Source organism: Anabrus simplex, chromosome 1 (genome assembly GCF_040414725.1).
Source record: "Anabrus simplex isolate iqAnaSimp1 chromosome 1, ASM4041472v1, whole genome shotgun sequence".
NCBI lineage: Eukaryota > Metazoa > Arthropoda > Insecta > Orthoptera > Tettigoniidae > Anabrus > Anabrus simplex.
In genome coordinates, this window is record NC_090265.1 from 646,785,780 (window position 1) to 646,807,120 (window position 21,341).

The 21,341-nt window shown below is 37.5% G+C and overlaps 1 protein-coding gene across 10 annotated transcripts in view; it reads right to left on the reverse strand.

The window, feature by feature from the left end:
• Positions 1-21,341, reverse strand: part of LOC136857259 (uncharacterized) — a 124,658-nt gene that overhangs the window by 37,988 nt on the left and 65,329 nt on the right. For all 10 annotated transcript variants that reach the window (XM_067135759.2, XM_067135760.2, XM_067135764.2 and 7 more), the window contains exon 7: positions 458-560. In XM_067135759.2, the coding sequence (XP_066991860.1) occupies positions 458-560 (103 nt within the window). The remainder of the gene's footprint in view (positions 1-457; positions 561-21,341) is intronic.

A 21,341-nucleotide genomic window follows, 5' to 3' on the forward strand; every position in this document is an offset into this window, starting at 1 on the left:
AAAAAGAAAGAAAATACCAACTACTGTTCATTTTAAAATCCAAGTCCTACCACAGATTAAAATAGCAACAAGTACCATTGAACAATAATGCCATAAAGCCCTCCACATAACATCAATCTTCATCACTGATCAAGACAATTCCTCTGCTCAGTAACTTAATTTCTCAGACATTAGTCATGGTAACTATACAAAACTCTGTTTCACAAGAAAAGAACTTTCAATATTCCACATCCTTATTCTGCAAGAAATTACAGCATTGTAAGAAGAAAGAAGTAAGTTTAATTATTTTCTTATAGGTGTAATTAACCCTCGATCACCAAGTATACATTATTTGCCTGAAACTACAAGGAAGTTAAAAGGATTGTAACTAATCCACTATTTCATTTAAGGAGAAGAAAAAGATGTTTTTATGAGTTCTTACAAACTTTCTACAATAATGACAGATAGTTTTATGCACCTGAGCTTCCAAATCTGCATGTCCTTGTGCTCTTTAAGATGCTCCTGAATTCCTGCATCAGGAACATAAGCAGATACCATGTCGCCTCCACTCATGATCACACCTGCAAAAATATAACACACACTTTACATATCCCATGCTCCTCACTGGACGAAAAGACAAAAAACTAGTAGGTTTTTACATGATAGTTTCAAAACTAATCTGAGAAATCAGAGAAACCACTTCTATCAAATTTAACATTTATTTACTGCACACTACAGGGTTTTTCCACCCCGCTTACAGTATGCCACTGTACGTTTACATTATATTAATGACAATAATATGCTATACTATAATGATATTCTAAACTAATAATACTAATAATAAAATTAAACATTATATTAATGATAATATACTAAACTGGTAATACTAATTAAATAAGTAATGATTATATTTTATGGTTGAATATTTAATAAGAGCATTAACCCTAGAAAGCTAATGCTTTGTCAAATTAACAACACTTAAATGTAAAATCTCTTCCCCAAACTGTTTTCAGCACTTGAGCAGTATGGCACAGTTTCCAATGCTCATATACCTGGTTCACGTTGTTTCTGACCACCCTGTATATTCTACAATCAATCCTCACTGCAGCCAAATTGTCATCATAAATGATTGAGTGCCAGTAATAACCTATCTCCAATCCCATAAATCCTCAGTATAGCTAACATCTATTCCCTTGGTACTCTATCATATACCTTTTCTAGATCTACCAAACATACACATTACTGTTTGTTCCTCTCATAGCATTTCACAATTAATTGATGCATATTGAAAACCTGTGGTATGAAACTACACTAGTTTTCTTCCAACTTGCTCTGTTGTATATCCTCCATATTTATATAAGGAATGATGTGAACTATAAGGTGATTTTTAAATTCCCTAGTGATTTCTCCCATAGCCATGAATTCTTGCTCGTTGAGCTCATGGTTCGCGGTACGAAGTGCTTGCTTGGTGTTGTGTATCATCCGACGAAGACTGGTAACATCACAAATCTGGAGGAAACCCTACAGCCTCGTACCCAGGTATGAGCATGTGATTTTAATGGAGACTTTAATACTGACTTGACATACTAATCTACCATAACAAAATGACTGACTGAGATGTTAACACCCATTAATGTGACAATACTACCCCTAAACCCTACACATCATGTTGCCAACTCACACATGCTCCTCCATCTAGTAACCAACTGAATCCTACCTCATAGTCAGATGCCCACTTCCAGTCTTTCCCAACATGACGTGGTTTACACTGCATATTCCTTAAAGTCTCCCAAATACAGGCCGAAATTAATCACATATAGGGAACTGAAACACTTAAATGAAGAAGTGTTTTTTGAATGCACCATGGCACAACATTCAGTACAAAAATGACATTGACGAAAAAGCATTTTAACGAACTACTTCTGACTTAGTATGACAGACATGCACCACTACATACTGCTAGGGTAAAGAGACTTTCAAACCCATGGCTTTCTCAAGAAATATGGGATCAGATGAAAATTAGAGACACAGTCTATAATTATTATATGAAATATCCTACATCAAACAATTTCAAAAACTATTAAAATTATTTTTAAAAGTCCAAAACAGAACAACACAGTTAACCTGTGAGAGGTCACACATGGAGTTTTTGTCCGGGTTCTAAATCATTACGAATGTGTAATGTCTTAGGATTCTGCTTATCGGCTGTCCCCCTCAATACCTTTTCCTCAAACTGTTGGCTAGTGGTGGGGGAAGTTTAAGCTTGGCAACAATAACGTCATCAGTGTGAGCGCGCTTTTCGTGAGCACCTGGAGCTTTCGTCCGTGTGCGTGTTTCTCAGCGAGCTGGAGTTTTCATCCGTGTGCGACCTCTTATGTAATTTACATAAACATTCATGCTCAGTGAGTAAATATTTCAATAGTGTAGTGTTTTCTGACATTGTGTGTTGACATGGAAGAAGAAAATGAAAGAATTCGGAGACTGTTGGACAGTGTAGAACGTGAGGAGCGGCAAGAATTGCTAAATGCAAATATGGAGGGCTCATTTCGAAGACAGTTATTCGCTGAAGAGACAGAAGAGACACCAATTGATGGAGTAAATGATGTTGATGATGCCAATGTGTTGATGAATTACAGGAAGTAGGTGAACCAGACAAGGAAGTAAATGCGATAACCCAACCTGTGTATACTGGAAGAGATGGGACAACACACCGGAACATTTACGCACTGCCTAAAAATGTTAGGACTCTTGCTCGCAATATAATATGAACCCATTTACCTCAAGTGCAGAGACAAACCGTTGAAGCATGCACTCCACTAGATGTGTGGAAACTATTTTTCACTGACGATATGGTGAGTGACATAACCAACTTTACAAACATATGGATAGAGAAAAACTGAAGTAATTACTCCTGGGAAAGAGACGCTGTGAATACGGCAACTGAAGAAATTAAAGCCGTCTTTTGTCTATGTCAGGAATTCTGAAAGCTTCGCACCTGAATTTGGAAGATCTTTAGGCATCAGATGGCACTGGTGTGGCATTTTTTCCAAATTGCATGTCTCTCAAGCGTTTCAGAGGAATGAAAATCACTTGACAAACTTGCGCCAATCCCAGAAGTGTTCCAGAAATTTGTGGAAAACTGCCAGTGTAATTATGTAATTAGTGACTACTGCACTGTGGACGAAATGCTGGAACCATTTCGTGGAAAATGTGGTTTCAGATAGTATATTAGGAGTAAGCCAGCAAAATATGCGATAAAGATACTCGCATTGGCCTGTGCAAAACCTGGAGATCTACGCCGGTAAGCAACCAGCGGGACCCTACTCTGTTTGCAATTCTTCAAAAAGTGTGCTGGAGAGACTGGTGCAACCAATACCAGGCAGTGGTCGCAATGTGACTGTAGACAATTGGTACTGTCGTATCCTTTGGTAATGGACATGGTACAAAACCATAATTTAACAGTAGTTGGCACTTTAAGAACGAACAAAAGAAAGGTACTACCTTTGTTCATTCAATCTAAAAATCGGCCAGTGACAAGTTCAATCTTTTGATTCACATCTTAATGTACAATTGTCTCCTACATTCCAAGAAACAACAAAGTGGTTTTGCTACTATCATCTATGCACACCAATGATGACATAGACCCCGATTCTGGAGATGCAGCGAAACCTGATATTCTAACATTTTACAATGGAATGAAAGGAGATGTAGATACAGTTGATGAACTTAAGGCTACCTACACTGTTGCAAGGACAAGCAACTAATGGTTGTTGATCATTTTCTATGGCCTTCTGAATGTGGGTGGAATAAACAGTTTCATCATTCTGAAGAATAATGTGAACAACACAGGAAAGCTCAGAACATGATTTCTGAAATCCCTGGCATAGGAATTGTGTAAAAAGTACATGCAGCTACGACTAATGCATGGAAATCTGCCAAGAACATTGCGAGCAAGAATCCAGGAGATCACTGGAGTAACACAAGAGAAAGAACATCCTCGTACAGTTTCTCACAGTAGCACAGGAAGATGTTTCAAATGGGATTGGAAGAAGAATTGGCCCTCAAAAACCAGGTGCGCTACTTGTGGTTATTTTACCTACAGAGAGCACACTGTGCCTATGTGTCAAGACTGTGCAGAAAGCGAGCAGGTGACCAAATTTAATGTCAAAAACTTCATTTTCAGTCTGTATTGAATCCAGATTTACATTTAGGAGTGAGGGTAATTGTTTCCACCTATTCAATACTACAACAGTGTGACGTCATTAATACACCATTCATTTATTAGATTTCAACATTAGGACCAGTTTCGGCATTTGTGTTTGCCATCATCAGCCAAAGGAAAATTGTTACAAGGCTTTATACAAATCAATATTAACATAATTTTAAAATATATGTACATACAAATTGAACCATAGTCTTAAATTATTATGTAATTTGGTGTACACCATACAACTTTTAATTGAAATTACTAGCATACTTCTTATGCGATATATTATAATTTGTTAACTCTGTACAATCTTTTGGATATGAATAGTTAAAACGGTGTCAAGTCCTTAGGGTTGTTGCAAAATGCTGATTAAGCATCTAGTTCAATTAAAATCAATCTCTTAAAAAGTTTTTACAGTTGCTTAGATCTTAAGGGCATATGGTTTTTCTTGGCCAATTATACGTTCTAGTTACTAACATACATTAAAATAAATTCGCCTTCTGTCATATTTGGAACATTAAACATATTTGTACTTGGTATGGAGATTCATTGCAGTACAAGTCTTTGGTAAAATCTATCTTTTAAAAATTACAGCTGCTTTTGACATTAAGAGTATTCAGTGTTTCTTGGGCAATTATACAATTTGGTTATTGACATGCATTAAAATAAATTCGGCTGATGTTATTTTAAAACGTTAAACATTTTTATGCTCGGTATCGAGGTCCATTGTAGTAAAGGTCTTTAGTGAAAAAACAGTTCCTCATAAAATGAATGTTAGCGAACTATAAAAAAGGGTTCACTCTGTCTTGGTAGAATGGGAAGTTAAATGACAATCCTTTGTAATACAATGCCGTTGAATAATATTAATGTGCATAATATTCTATGTTTTGATTGTAGTGTTCTTAATTGTGGATAGACTTGATAATAGTAGACTGGTGAACCGGATTTCTTGGAAACATTACATTCAAAGGACTTAAGATTCTAGAAATATCTCGATCTAAGACGGACCTAAGAGAAGAAATATATTACGTATTAGCGTAACAGAAACTGAGATAAGGAAAGCACTATTTTATTTGTAAGTAGAAACTCACCTCAAGCACTAAGTTGTCAAGAGTAAAGCCAGAGAGGAACTGCCTTTCGAAATGGCAGACAACAGACCGCGAGCACTAGCGGAGGGGCGGAGCGTATTATGTAGGGAAGGGGTGATCGCGGTAATTTGAGGCTATTGGTCAGGAGGGCGTGGATTATGGTGGGGATAGTAGGCAAGCATGTTACGTACCATTTTGTATACTGGTTGATTTATTGGTATTTTAAGATTGTTAATTACTGAAATGAGTGTATCAAACAATATTGTAGGGTTTTCATATAAATCGTTCAGATTGTAGTTAGGGTTATAATACTGATCTAGAAAGATGAAACAATGTTCCGTTAAGTCGAGTAAAGGACCTTTCCCCATTATTTCAATGACGCCTATATCATGGTTGATATCATGAAAACTATGTTTATAGTCATTTATATGTTGTCCTATTGCTGAAAATCTCTTATATTTAATGGCATTGACATGTTCATTATATCTAATCTTAAAGGATCTTCCTGTTTGCCCGATATATGTACTGGCACAGTACCTCCGAGCGGAGGTTAGCGATCCATGTAACTAGCTCTGATCTTGACAGCGCAGAATGGAATGCCATTTCTGAAGTACAGCAGTGCCATCTTTGAAGGTCTTTCAGCCATGAATTCCTTCCTCTCCCAACAGATCTCTTCCCCTATATCTTCCCTTTGATAATAAGCTGTAATAACTGATACCTCTCATAATATGTCCTAGGTATTGCGTTTTCCGCTGTTTTATGGTGAGCAGTAGTTCTTTTTGCTTTTTCATTCGACGAAGGACCTCAGCATTTGAGATTTTCATTACCCCAGGATATCCGCAAGAGACGGCGATACAGGAACATTTCGAAGGCATCAATACGTTTTTCTATGATTGGATCCAGAGTCCAGCTTTCACATCCATATAGGAGAACACAAAATATATAGCAGCGGATCATACGAATTTGTAGTTGGAGACTGAGATCTGACTTCACAAAGAATTTCTTCATGGTAATGAATTGTTTCCTGGCCTGCTCAATTCTAGATATTATCTCCCATTTGGAGTTACATTGGTCATCCAAGATGGTACCCAGATATTTGAGAGAAGACACTCGCTCAACTATTTTATCTTTTATTGTGAGATTTGTCCGAATTGTCTTCTTAGAGAACACCATCAGTGTCGTTTTTGAGGGGTTAACATATAATCCAAACTCTTCACTGTGCTGAACTAAGGAGTTTATCATGCACTGAAGGGCAGGCATATCATCAGCTATGACAACAGTATCATCTGCATATCTGATGTTGTTGATGATTTTCCCGTTAATTTTGATCCCACCATAGTCTTCCAATGTTTCTTTAAAGATTGCCACTGAGTAAATGTTAAACAACAGAGGTGACAGTACACAACCCTGGCGGATGCCCTTCCTGATCAAAGCAGTTTCTGAAGTTCCTTGATCAGTTTTGACATTTGCAAACTGATTCCAGTACAGGTTACTTATTATACGTAAGTCACCGGAGTCAATATCTGTTGATCTCAGAATCTCTATCAGCTTATTGTGCCTGACACAATCAAAAGCTTTTTTATAGTTGACTAGCTTAGCGTTATGGAAAATGTTAAGATTCCTGTTGTTAGTTCTAAAGGAAATATTAATATTTTTCTTCTTAAATATTTTTGCAATTCTGTAGATGTTAGGATTAAATGTGAAGATCGAGCAGGTTTTTGATATAGTTATTTATTTTTGTAAATTGGATATCGACCAGTGCTTAAACTTATAAATTATTCCTTCTATAAAGCTACGGTTGTAGCCATTGTGGGCTACAATGCTACGTATTGTTTTTAGTTCTTTATTTAAATCTGATTTTGACATGGGAATGCTAAAAGCACGGTGTATCATACTATTATAGGTTGCCCGCTTATGGCTAGATATAGACGTCATTGAAAAAATGGGGAAAGGTCCTTTACTCGACTTAACGGAACAATGTTTCATCTTACTAGATCGGTATTATAACCCTAACTACAATCTGAACGATTTATACGAAAACCCTACAATATTGTTTGATACACTCATTTCAGTAATTAACAATCTTAAAATACCAATAAATCAACCAGTACCGTAAACCGGGGTTACTTTGCACCGTTTTCTTGCCGGAAATTTGTTTCCAGCCAGTATATAATACTTGCAATTTGAATTTTTAGATGGTATTTATTTAACACATTCTAGAAGGATGCAGGAAGGTGGTTAACCACTCATATCTTCAAATATGAAATTCTTTTTTAATTTTATAATGCATACAAATTTGGTGCAAAGTTACCTATAGGGAGGGGTTACTTTGCACCACTGTTACATTGCTACTGATTTATGAGAGATGGTGCAATGTTTGTCTCTCTAAGTGTTACATTGCACCATAAACTTGAAAATATAATCAAAAGATACATTATCAGGGTCAGGAAAATGACAACACGAGCTCAAATATTGCTTTAAATTGTAAATCAGAAAATATTTTATTGGAGAAATACAAATAATATCAATATAAAGAGACACTGTTTGAAAATTAATTAGAGATCTGTTAATGAGAATTTGAGACACAAATGAGTCTTGTCAAAAATCACACGAACCATTTCATGTCAAGTTCTGGAACGAAATATAAGCCTCTCCTCGATACTTGTCTTGGGAGATTTATTCCTCCAAGTACATCCTCCCATTTATATTCCATAATGTCATCCTTTACAGGCCATTTCCATGATTTGCATGACCTTTGCATAGCCTTGATAACTGCACTGTCTTCTTTTATCTCCAGTATTTTTCCAGGAAATATTTCACTTTCATACTGAAACACAGCAAACTCCTTGCAAATCCTCTGGACCGATTTCCAAACTTCCTTGTGGACATTTTCTTCCTTTTCACTCACACTAAAATTGATTTCAGAGTCTGATGATTCTTGGATTGTAAGGTTGTTGTTAATATCTTCAGAATCCTTTACAATATGCTTCAGGTCGAATGTGTCAATTGGGAACCCAAAATTACTCATTTGTATAACACAGTCAACAAATGCTTTCTCTTCTTCAAATGAAAACAATGTAGGTTTACCTGGCTTCTTGAAGTGTTTGCCCTTCAATTTGTGATTAATGGTCCTCCTGGGGATTTTAAAATAAGTTTCTGCTTTTAGCTGGGTCATCGTTCCGCTTCTCACTGCCTGAAGACACTCTTGCATTACATCTTCCGAGTAGTTACGATACGGTCTGGCGCCTTTGGTGTGTTTGTATACCCTCGACGTGTCTAAAATGAGTAACAAAACAAATTCAAGTAATTTATTTGCAATAAAATATATAAATGATACATTTTAATCCTTTAGGAAGTTTCTCTAAGAAAAATAATGCCATTTTAGTTAAGAAATTCTAATTTTGGTTACTGGTGCAAAGTAACCCCGATTCAACCTCAAATCTCTCTTGGTTAATATAATGATTCTATTACCATTTACCTCTTATATCAGCTGTACAAACTAAATCACAAAGTCTAAGTGGATAAATAAGGTGCAGTTTGACATATAACTTACCTTCTTGTTGTGCACACTGACCGTGATGAAAGATAATTAACTTCACTTATATTTTAATCACTTACTGAACACGTTCACTAGTTATAATACAAAAGTGCCATAAACATAAAGCATGACCGCGAACAGGGACTAAAATAATGTATACGTCTGCCATCTATTGGCGTAAGCAAAGAACGAACTGATTGGATTCTCTCAAACGCCACTGGAGTGCCGCTAAAAGTTTTCCAAAGATGGTGCAAAGTTACACCTAAGGTGCAAAATGGTACGTAACATGCTTGCCTACTATCCCCACCGTAATCCACGCCCTCCCGACCAATAGCCTCAAATTACCGCGATCACCCCTTCCCTACATAACACGCTCCGCCCCTCCGCTAGTGCTCGCGGTCTGTTGTCTGCCATTTCGAAAGGCAGTTCCTCTCTGGCTTTACTCTTGACAACTTAGTGCTTGAGGTGAGTTTCTACTTACAAATAAAATAGTGCTTTCCTTATCTCAGTTTCTGTTATGCTAATACGTAATAGATTTCTTCTCTTAGGTCCGTCTTGGATCGAGATATTTCTAGAATCTTAAGTCCTTTGAACGTAATGTTTCCAAGAAATCCGGTTCACCAGTCTACTATTATCAAGTCTATCCACAATTAAGAACACTACAATCAAAACAGAATATTATGCACATTAATATTATTCAACGGCATTGTATTACAAAGGATTGTCATTTAACTTCTACCAAGACAGAGTGAACCCTTTTTTATAGTTCGCTAACATTCATTTTATGAGGAACTGTTTTTTCACTAAAGATCTTTACTACAATGGACCTCGATACCGAACATAAAAATGTTTAATGTTTTAAAATAATATCAGCCGAATTTATTTTAATGCATGTCAATAACCAAATTGTATAATTGCCCAAGAAACACTGAATACTCTTAATGTCAAAAGCAGCTGTAATTTTTAAAAGATAGATTTTACTAAAGATTTGTACTGCAATGAATCTCCATACCAAGTACAAATATGTTTAATGTTCCAAATATGACAGAAGGCGAATTTATTTTAATGTATGTTAGTAACTAGAATGTATAATTGGCCAAGAAAAACCATATGCCCTTAAGATCTAAGCAACTGTAAAAAACTTTTTAAGAGATTGATTTTAATTGAACTAGATGCTTAATCAGCATTTTGCAACAACCATAAGGACTTGACAACGTTTTAACTATTCATATCCAAAAGATTGTACAGAGTTAACAAATTATAATATATCGCATAAGAAATATGCTTTTAAAGATAAAAATTTCATTGTTCCGTATTGAAATTATTGATGTTAAAAATTAAATAACTGGAAAGGAGATTCAACCTATTCAATACTCAAAAGAAAGAAACGTAGCAATCACATTTCTATTTAAATGGGACCGGTTTCGACCTTAGTCTAGGTCATCATCAGCCATAAAAAACATGTAAAATGTTTATGAATGTTGGAGGTCAGTTTTTCACTCTGTTAGGCACAAAGACACGACATCACATTCTGTTCTGCACAAAGTCACAACATTAACAATCAACTTGCAAAGATCAAAAAGGCTTGAATTCGCAGACGAACAGATCTGTAGAAGAAAGCCGCCAGCTCCCGGTGACTACGCGGAACACTCAAGGTCACGCGCTGCGGCCAAACACCAAAGTAGAGTGGAGAACGTTTCGAAGGTCCAGAACCTGTCACGGCTGCGGGAAGCCAAGTACGTATATAAAAATATACGATGCCAATTAGTATAACCAAATGAGCACCCGTACTCCAGCTAAGATCTTGGTAAACAGTTGACTTGAAAAAACAATTGTAGAGAGAAGAAAAAAATGTAGTAAAAAGCATATAAGTTTTCATTTGTTTTCCGATATTGCGCTTTTTACTACATTTTTTTCTTCTCTCTACAATTGTTTTTTCAAGTCAACTGTTTACCAAGATCTTAGCTGGAGTACGGGTGCTCATTTGGTTATACTAATTGGCATCGTATATTTTTATATACGTACTTGGCTTCCCGCAGCCGTGACAGGTTCTGGACCTTCGAAACATTCTCCACTCTACTTTGGTGTTTGGCCGCAGCGCGTGACCTTGAGTGTTCCGCGTAGTCACCGGGAGCTGGCTGCTTTCTTCTACAGATCTGTTCGTCTGCGAATTCAAGCCTTTTTGATCTTCGCAAGTTGATTGTTAATGTTGTGACTTTGTGCAGAACAGAATGTGATGTCGTGTCTTTGTGCCTAACAGAGTGAAAAACTGACCTCCAACATTCATAAACATTTTACATGTTTTTTATGGCTGATGATGACCTAGACTAAGGTCGAAACCGGTCCCATTTAAATAGAAATGTGATTGCTACGTTTCTTTCTTTTTAATTTTTAAGAAATATGCTAGTAATTTCAATTAAAAGTTGTATGGTGTACACCAAATTACATAATAATTTAAGACTATGGTTCAATTTGTATGTACATATATTTTAAAATTATGTTAATATTGATTTGTATAAAGCCTTGTAACAATTTTCCTTTGGCTGATGATGGCAAACACAAATGCCGAAACCGGTCCCAATGTTGAAATCTAATAACTGCATGATGTATTAATGACGTCACACTGTTGTAGTATTGAATAGGATGGAAACAATTACCCTCACTCCTAAAGGCAGGTGACCAAACTCGATGACGGGGAGTAGAAGACATACGCCTGTAACGAGTGTGATGAATGTGCCTGGTCTCAGACTGAATACTTTTCACTGTGGTAAAATAATTGTTATGGTAGGCACTAACAATCAGTCAGTCGAGCCTATGGAAGCGGAACGAACAGTCGTACTGTGTGGAGTGTGCCGGGTGAGCGGAGCAAGAGTGGGGAGCTGACTGCGCGAGTAGAGTGTGACAAGGAAGATGATTGGCGCAGAACAATATAGGGCCGTCATAGGTAGATGGCAGGAAAGAATGAAGAAGAATACAACCAGAAGCAAGGAAGGGAGTGTGGAACTGGGATTGAGAGGTGAGATGTTATTGGCGGTAACGGTGGTCTCGGTGCTCTTGGTGATTGGGGGGTGGAAGTGAATCCAGGCCCTCAGAGCAGTGGAAATATGAATTGGGAGGACATAGAGGTGATAAAGTGGTAAAGGAGGTACTTGAGGAACTCTGCCCGTTTGAGCAGTTAAAGCAAATGATTCAAGAGCAAGTCAAGGAAAACAAGAAGACGAAGCTGTGGATCCAGGAAAACTCGAATGAAATTAAAGGAAGAGTGGAAAAAAGTGAGGGAGAAATAGTATTGCTAAAGGAGAAAATAAAAAAGATGGAAGAGGAAGTAATGTTATTTGAAGAAAGAAGTAGCAGCCCACAATCTAGAACAGAGGAAGAAAACCATATTTATGTATGGTCTACAAGAAGATAAGGGAGAAGCAAAATTGGACATTATCTATAAGGTGATAGATGTTATACAAAAAATAATGAAAATTAACTTTAGTGAGGTAGATATACACAACGTTGAGAGGGTAGGCAAGATGAGGGGGTGCAGACCTATAAAGGTGACGCTATTATCATCACTAATGGCGGACACAGTAATCAAAAATGCCGAAAACTTGCAGAAGGAAAAATTTGGATTAAGCCGGACTTGGGAAGAGAGGGGAATAAAAATTTTAAACTACTGGAGAAATATATGATTAAGGCAAGAATGCAAGGTCTGTGGGCAGATATTAAGGGTCAGTCACTGGTGGTGTCCAATGGTAAGTGGACCCGCAATTGGACGGTGCCGAAACTTCAGTCTTTGGAACAATGTTTAAAACAGGTTGAAACAAGTGCCAGAGAAGACAGACATTATGAAAGGCAAGTCCAGGAACCAGTGGGAACAAGGGAAACAGTGAGTTGAGTGATCTTAATGTGGAATTGAGTCCGGAGGAAAGAAAGAGAAGGCAACAAAGTTTTGACGAGTTTTGGTCTGACAGTGAGAAAAGGAAAATGTGGGCCAGAGAACTAGGTAGAGAAATAAGAGGAGAGTCCGGTGGGGAGGGCTGTTTAAGCCCAAGTGTGAGTGAATGTGTTGTGCAAAGTGAGAAGGTTAATAAGAGTGAGGAAGTCAATAAAATAAGGTTCTACATAAAGAGAGAAGTAGGAGCCTAAAAGATTTATGGGGGAAGATAGATAAAAGAGAAGAAGGTATAGTAACTAGGAGTCAAAAACTAAGTAAAGCTAGTAAGTAATTTAGGGCTAGTGTTTTGTTTATATTGATGTTCTTGATGTATGTAGAATGGTAAGATGGTTTTTGATGGTTTGTTATGATGGGTGATAAGAAGAGTGTAGTGAATTAATGGAGTAAGTTGTAATTGGTATGTAGTAAAGTAATTTGGAATGGATCTGGAGTGTTAAGTCTAAGTGAAAGATTGTGGAGTTGAATGGAGTTTTTGGTAGGTAATGAAGTGTGTTTATTTAAGTTAATGGTAAAATGTAATTTAAATGTGGAAATGGAGAAATGGTGGAATACTTAATGGCAGAATTTAAGTGTTGAGAGGGATGAGAGTATAGTGATAATAGGTATAGTCAATTAATGGAGTAAGTTGTAAATGGTATGTAGTAAGGTAATTTGGAATAGATTTAGTGTTGTTGAGTGTAAGTGAATTATTGTGGAGCTGGATGGAGATTTTTTGGTAGGTAATGAAGTATAGTGAATTTGATGGTGATGGTGGTATGTATTGGTATAGGCACCGTGCAGATAGGTCGAAATGCTACTACTAGCGCTACATAGTGGCCCGTTCTGAAACAAAAGGTGTGGCGTAGTGCGACAGTCTCAGTACATGTGTGACATTCGAAGAAGTTGCGGGTTTAAAGCGGTTCAATTCGGGGATCTAAGTGAATCGTCATGCAATAAAGGAAGAAACCTTGTTGTCATTGGCCACGTGAACGGCGTTGAAAAGTTAATTTTGAATGGTTTCGGATACATCACAGGAAAAGTCACCCGACAAACGTCTGTCACTTTGCCGCCTTATATCGTGAAACTTGAGGTAGGCAAGGTGTAGTTAGATAACAGTTTATAAAGTTTATTTAGTAAGGATTGCTTAATGCATGTTTGCTAAGTTTTACGCATTTTTATTTTGTGTTCAGGTTGACTAGAACCGTAATGTCTACCAGCGAATGTTCGTGTCCTGCCGGCGCCAGAGGAACTTTCAAACACCTAGCTACAGTAGTGTATTATATAAATAATGAAAGTGTTGCCTCCAAAACAGACTGTCTGCAACAATGGGGAAAACTGAGCCCAAAAATAATGTCAACAGAAAAATGTAGAAAAGGCAAACCCGTAGAACTGTTCGGTAAAAAGACTTTGGAGACATCTCTTTCCCCCTTCGAATTAACTGAGGATATTTTAAAACGTATCCCTTGCAGTCTTTGTACAATGCTTCGAGCAGAAGCAAGTACTGAAATCGAACAATCGTGCAGGGCTGTAGTCACCTCATTGATAGATACGGTAGAGAATGATGCGGAGAGAGAAGACTGTGAGGAAATTGTGACACAGCTATTACTCGTACATTTGCAAGTGCGCTTGCCAGACATATACATCTTTTGCACTGTGAGTGACAAAATGTATTTTACCAGCAAAATGCATATTTGTACAGATTATATAATTAAAATTTCTTTGGACAGACTATCTGAATCAGGAAGCCTTCGATGATTTCCAGAAGGAAAGATAAGAATATCTGTTAGCACGAAAGCATATCGGATCAAAACTAGGCGACATAACTTTGATACCTCTCGCATTTGTAACTGAATCTCCAATTGGGGGAGCTGCTTTGAATAATCTTTCTTACGGAAGTGAAATGGAAAGTGAAGCAATAGAATGCTATGGAAGTTTATTTGATTTTCGTGTTATTCGATGTGGGTTAATAATCCACAAGAAACAACCTTGGATTTGTGGATCTCCAGATGGCATAGTTCTCAGAGGAAATGTAGCTGACAGAGTGTTAGAAGTTAAATGTCCATCTCCCTGTAAAGATAAACCAATAGTAGATGAGTCAGGAAATGTGCGAGTACGTTATCTTTACTTTGACGAGCAAAATAACACACAGTTAAGGACAAGTCATATGTATTAAATAAAAACACTGATGTACGTAACTGGCTTGGGAAAATGTGATCTATATGTATATAGCAAAGCACAACAGTTGACAATACCTATTTATCAGGACAATAAGTATGTCGAGGAATGTCTCACCGAAACGACTAAGTTCTGTTTCAGTAATTACTTGCCAAAAATTAGCGGTATTCCTAATAATAATGATTATTATTTATTTGTCAATTCTTGCTTGTTGAACGTTGAACAGATCAAAATGTAAACAAAGAATATATAAAACGAAGTGATGGTAGAAAAATTCTGAAACTATTCTTTAATTATTGCAGGTTGCAAATTCGTAACACGCAACACATATGCACGATGTCATCCATGTGTGGAAAAAGTTCTGTTGGCAATTTCTGTAATATATTGTATATTTTGATTCTTTGAATACACCTTTCTACGCGAATTCTAACACTCGCAATATTGTCCTGCTCTCAACTTCCTCAGCTGTTAATCTCTTGTCATGTAAGAACGGTGGTGTCACGATTATGGCACCGCGGCCAGATAAGTTAGTTCTGATGCCAGGAAATCATTCATCAGCCATGACCTCGTCGCCAGGTGGAAGGAAAGTTAATAAACCACTGTCGGTTGTTATGAATGGGTCACTAGCTCTTCCACCGTAACATTTAGGTTTAAAGGCGATCACACCTCTAGGCGTGATTGCAATTAAAACTTCTGCAACCCTTGTATTGAGAATGAGATTAGAAATACTCTCTGATCTACTTGGGGGGCTGTTCAACCCTAAATTGCTTGCAGTCAATAATGACTCGACAGTTACCGTAATTTCTCTGAAATACTGGAGGCATTGTTTCTTGAACACTTTCCTTACTGGGCCAGAACATGAAATGTTTCGTACGCAGTGCCAGTTGCATAAGCACGGTCGTAAAAATACGTGAAATTGTTGTCCTGTGAACTCCGAATAGCACTCTCAAAGCAGAATAGGACAGTACGGTTTTCATTTTCACTAGGAAAATCGATAATCTGGTTGTTGTTTTTTTACATAATTTCGAAACGTTACAGTTTGTTAATAACGCAAGCAGCAAGCCAAAGACGTTGAAGTTCACACCTGTTCAATCACGCATTTGTGTATTGTTCCTTATGGACCTGTTGCCTTGGAAACCTGGACCCTTGATATCTGCATGATCGTCTTCCATTCCACACATTTTATCATGTTTCGTAATGTTCCCTCCCAAACCGAAATTAAGTGGAATACATGCCTGTGTATTTACGCCGTTTTCATTTAGTGAACAAGAAAACATGAAGTCTGAACAATGAAAATCAGATGCATCTGTTCCCACGGATGCATCCTTGGTTATGTTACTTGGGCAAACTGTACTTAAACATTTTCCGTCTGATTCTTCCTTTTTTAATCGCTTGAGTTGTCTGTGAAAGCGCTGTAAGCTGGGTCCCGGCGGCACATTCCTCTTCTTGTATTCATCCGGAAATATTGTCGGAACATTGGCTGGACTTAGTGGATGGCCAGATCTTCTGTTTCTGATGAAATGTGCACTACATATTCTTGAGTAAGTCGTAGGTTGCCAAAGTGATCCATCAGTGCTAAAAATTAAAACCGAAATTAAATTAAATCGGATCAATTGAACTTACTGCAAACATGTGCAGTACGTATGTGTAGACCTTACTTTGTTCGGTTAACTGCTTGTATCCATCGCCTCCTTCGGTCCACTTCTATCGCTCATTTTGGAAAACAATAAAATTGTACTTCACTTCCCGTATTGGAACATCCGACAACACAACAATTGCGTTTACTTGATCTCCTTTTCTCTGCCATTATCATCGGAGTAGCTACACGCTCAGTCATAACGGATCAGCTACTGCGAGTCTGGAGTCTTTCTCACGTGTTGTTCTCTGCCCGGCCGCTAGAGCGACACGCATGGTGCCTATAGTAGGTAGCGAATTAATGGAGTAAGTTGTAATTGGTATGTAGTATGGAGGTATGTGTTTGTATAGTGAAGAGATTGAGGTGGCGGTAGGAGATTGATGATGAAAAGATTGAAGTAGTGGTATGAGATTGGCAAGTTGATGTAGTATCGGTGCCTGTATAGTGAATTTGGAGTGTAAAGGAATGATTGTGGAGTGGAGGAGTTTCTGGTAGGTAATGAAGTATGTGTTTGTATAGGGAGGTTAATGGTATAATGTTTTTGGAGGTATATGGTATACATAATGGCAGAATCTAAGCATGGAGATGTAGTGTTACGAGGTAGAGTTGGAGGTAGGTGTCTGTATAGTGAATTAGATGGTGATGGTGGTATGTGTGGGTATAATAGGTATAGTGAATTAGTGGAGTAAGTTGTAATTGGTATATAGTAAGATAATTTAGAGTTGATTGGGAGTGTTAAGTGTAAGTGAATGATTGTGGAGTTGGATGGAGTTTTTGGTAGGTAATGAAGTGTGTTTATTTATTGCTGAAATGTGGAAATGGAGATGTGGTGGTATATGTAATGGCAGAATTTAAGTGTTGAGAGGGATGAGAATTGAGAAGTGGTGTTTGTTTGAGTGTTAAATGTATGTGGTGAAATGGTATGTGGAGGGATATAATGTCTTGAGGTGTGTTATGAGGTGGAGTTGGAGGTAGGTGTCTGTAAGTGACGGTATGAGATTGGAAAGTTGACATATGGGGGCATATGAAGAGTGATTGTGTATATTATTTAGGCAGGGTTGGTAAATTTTTGTTTGGTGGACGTGATGGCAAATTTAATCTGGAGTATGGCTTGGTAATTAAATTGATTAAACATGGTTGAATATGATGAGCAGGAACAGATAAGTAGTACAAGGATAAAGTTGCAACGTGAGCAGAATACGTAATGGCAGAATGTAAGTGTAGTGAAGACATTATGATGAGGTACACATGCCCGGCTGGTGATGTAACATAAGTCTGGACTCAGCAACCCCGACTGGGCCAAGTAGAAGAAAGGTAGGAGTAATGGAATGTGCAAAGGTTTGCTTGTCTAGTCAGGAGGGGCATGAAGGTCTTTGACATTCTTAACACTGCTTATTTTATTTCAACTTTATTATGTCTTTTAATTATATTTTATTTAAACTGCATATTCTGGAAAGACAATAGACATATTCAGGGGAGATGTTGGACGTGGCATGAAGGGGCCGAGGATGACTTCCGCGGTGACCCTCACTTTGGGGGTTACGTTTCCGGAGTATCCGAGAGATTTCATGGCATGTCCAAGGAGTACGTTTGATTATTCTTCTTATTATTATTATTTTGTTTTGTTCATTTCTGTTTATTGCGTGTATTACTTTTCTTTTCTTTTTTCTGTACAGTATGTGGAGTTTGAAAGAGTGAATTTTGGCGTAGGCTGGTCACTGTTATTTTTCTCATTTAACAGATCAAATGGGTATTTGTTACTGTAGATCTGGAGAAAAATAATAAAGTATTACCACAATTTACCACTAACAATCAGAGTTAACAAATGTGATAGTTAGTGAGTGCACAAATATCTGTTTCTTATGACATTCATCGTTTTCAATGAAATGAAATGGTGTATGGCTTTTGTGCCGGGAGTGTCCGAGGACAAGTTCGGTTCGCCAGGTGTAGGTCTTTTGAATCGACTCCCGTAGACGACCTGCGCATCGTGATGAGGATAAATTGATGATGAAGACGACACATACACCCAGCCCCCATGCCAGCGAAATTAACCAACTATGGTTAAAATTCCCAACCCTGCCAGGAATCGAACCCGGGACCCCTGTGACCAAAGGCCAGCACGCTAACCATTTAGCCATGGAGCCGGACATCGTTTTCAGTGAAGATATCTTATCCTATAGTTACGTCATGCATTGTTGCAGTAGACAATAATTATGTTTACATGTTGTTTTAATTACGTCTTACTACTTCTGTAAAATATGCATAGCTTTATAAAATATATGTTGCCGTTAGAATAAATTTTAACAATTCTAGGTTTAATTTTGAAAAAGGTACAAAAACATTGGTTTAACGCAGACATATGACGCGTGTGATTATTTATTTATGTTACTGTAATATCCCAGCTATAAATAATATCAATGGTGACACAACTATATCATAAGTGAAGCTCTATTCGTCTTTCTTATGATCACGGAGAAAAACTCTGTGAGCGACCTACGACGTTCTAACATTCCATGCGCCCTCACATGGGTTAATTAGAAATGCTAAAATACACCACTCATATGACATTTTGAACACTCAAAATTCTGCTCAGATTTGGAAATCTCTTAACAAAATAGGATTAAGTAAAAACAAGACAAGTTTTAGCTCACGATCCACTCAGATGGACGAACAGACCAGGGCAGCAGTAATTAACAGAACATCCTTAAAAGTAAGACATAATGGCAAGCAGTTCTACTTTTTGTTTTTTCTTTACGACACAGATAGGTCTTATGGCGACAATGGGACAAGGAAGGGCTAGGAGTTGAAAGGAAGCAGCCGTGGCCTTAATTAAGGTACAGCCCCAGCATTTTCAGGGCTGCTGACAGTGGGGTTTGAATGTACTATCTCCCGAATACTGGATACTAGCCGCACTTAAGCAACTGCAGCTATCGAGCTCGGTTCTACTTTTCTTATGTGACCCCAAGTGATGTTAGGAGCATCTTCAGTGAAATAAAGTCAGGATCCACTGGCCACAAAGGAATGAAGCTGCTCTTTTAAAAGGAATCACAGACATCATACTTCCAACAGTCACGTATATCATTAACTCACTCATGACTGGGGTCTATCCTTCAAATTGGAAATATGCAATCATTTGACCCTTACCTAAAAATAACAACCCCAACAGTCCCCAAGATTATGAAATGAATTTACATCCACAATAGAATAAGTTAATGGAATAATGCAACCAATTTATAAACTGTTTGATACTCTCCAGGGTATAGGTCACAAGTTCAAGCCCAGATGATGTTCCAATTCAGTTCCAGTTGGAACAAAGCAATAGATTTTTTTGTCTGTCACAACATAATATGGATGACTTCAATAAAAGAAAGATATTATCTGCAGTCACATTATCCTCCCAGATATTCTGGATTCAATTACTTAAAACTATTTTCTAATGTTAAAATGTATTTATAAAAACCATTGTCTTCTTATAGACACAGCCTTACATTAAAAAAAAAAACTCATTTTCAGGAGGTCTATTTGTATTCCCCTGTACTGGCTTGTGCAGTGGGAGTCATCACGTGCAAAGCAGTCAAGAATTAACCAAAATTTCCTGAACTTTGACAACCTTTTCCGTTTTGTAGCTTATGATCTACTGCTGCTTGGCCTGGCGTCATTATGTCAACGCATTTAGTTTTGGTCACTAAGGAGAGTATCTTCGTCACTTCAGTTAAATATTGTGGGTTTTATGCAAGGCAAAACATGCTAATAACGTACAGGCTGCGAAAAAGTTCAGCGTTTTCGAGTGCAATGTATGACGAAGGGAAGTGTAAGAATGCTGGTGCTTTAAGGCACTGATAGAACCAAAGACAGGAAAATTTAACGAATCTGAGGCGCTTGTTACTGGATTTGTGTAAGAGAAATGAAAGCAGGATTGTCCAATAAGTTACAATATTATCAGAATGAAGGTGGAACATGAATTAAAAGTAGTGGTAACTGAATTTAAGGTAAGCGTCAGGTGGTGAAAATAAATGATGTGTTGTTCAGAACTGTGTTTATGATGTCGTACTACTATTGCACAATCCTTCAACAGATTATGCCGATAAATTGTCCTGCCCCGCGGTGTAGGTGGCAACGCGTCCACCTGTCATCCAGCGGCCCCAGGTTCGATTCCTGGCCGGGTCAGGGGTTTTTAATTGTAAATGATAATATCCCTGGCCTGAGGACTGGGTGTTTGTGTCGTCCTTAACATTCCTTTTCTCAAATTCAACACTTTACACTTCCGCAATTACAATTACACACAGGTTCATATCATATGGTACAAATAGTGGGAAAAGATCTACAGAGGTCGACGCCACAAACAAATTTTTTTTTCCTATGCCGATAAATTGGTCACCTATCAAAGTTACATAATAAAAGTGAGAAAAGCTCACAACAATTTACATTAAAATAAAATGTGTTTCTTAGATTTCTTTATGGGCTAAATTCATTATTCTATTAAATACTTCCTAAAATTCAGGGTCACCTCATATACGAGGCCTTCTTATATCCTGGCCAATACACTAAATTTCCCACTTTTCTTAACTTTTTAGTTAGTATATACCGTGCAAGAACAAAAGAAGACATACAGGAAAGAGCAGCTTTTGTTTGACAAAAGATGAATGAGAAAGAACCATACTCCTTTAACACAAAGGAATATGAAAGAGAACAAGTAGACTCAAATTATATCTGGTTCCTCTAACATATGAAACAAATATTTTCCTAGATCAGACACAGAGGAAAATCTAGGTAGCAATTAGCATCACTTTGCT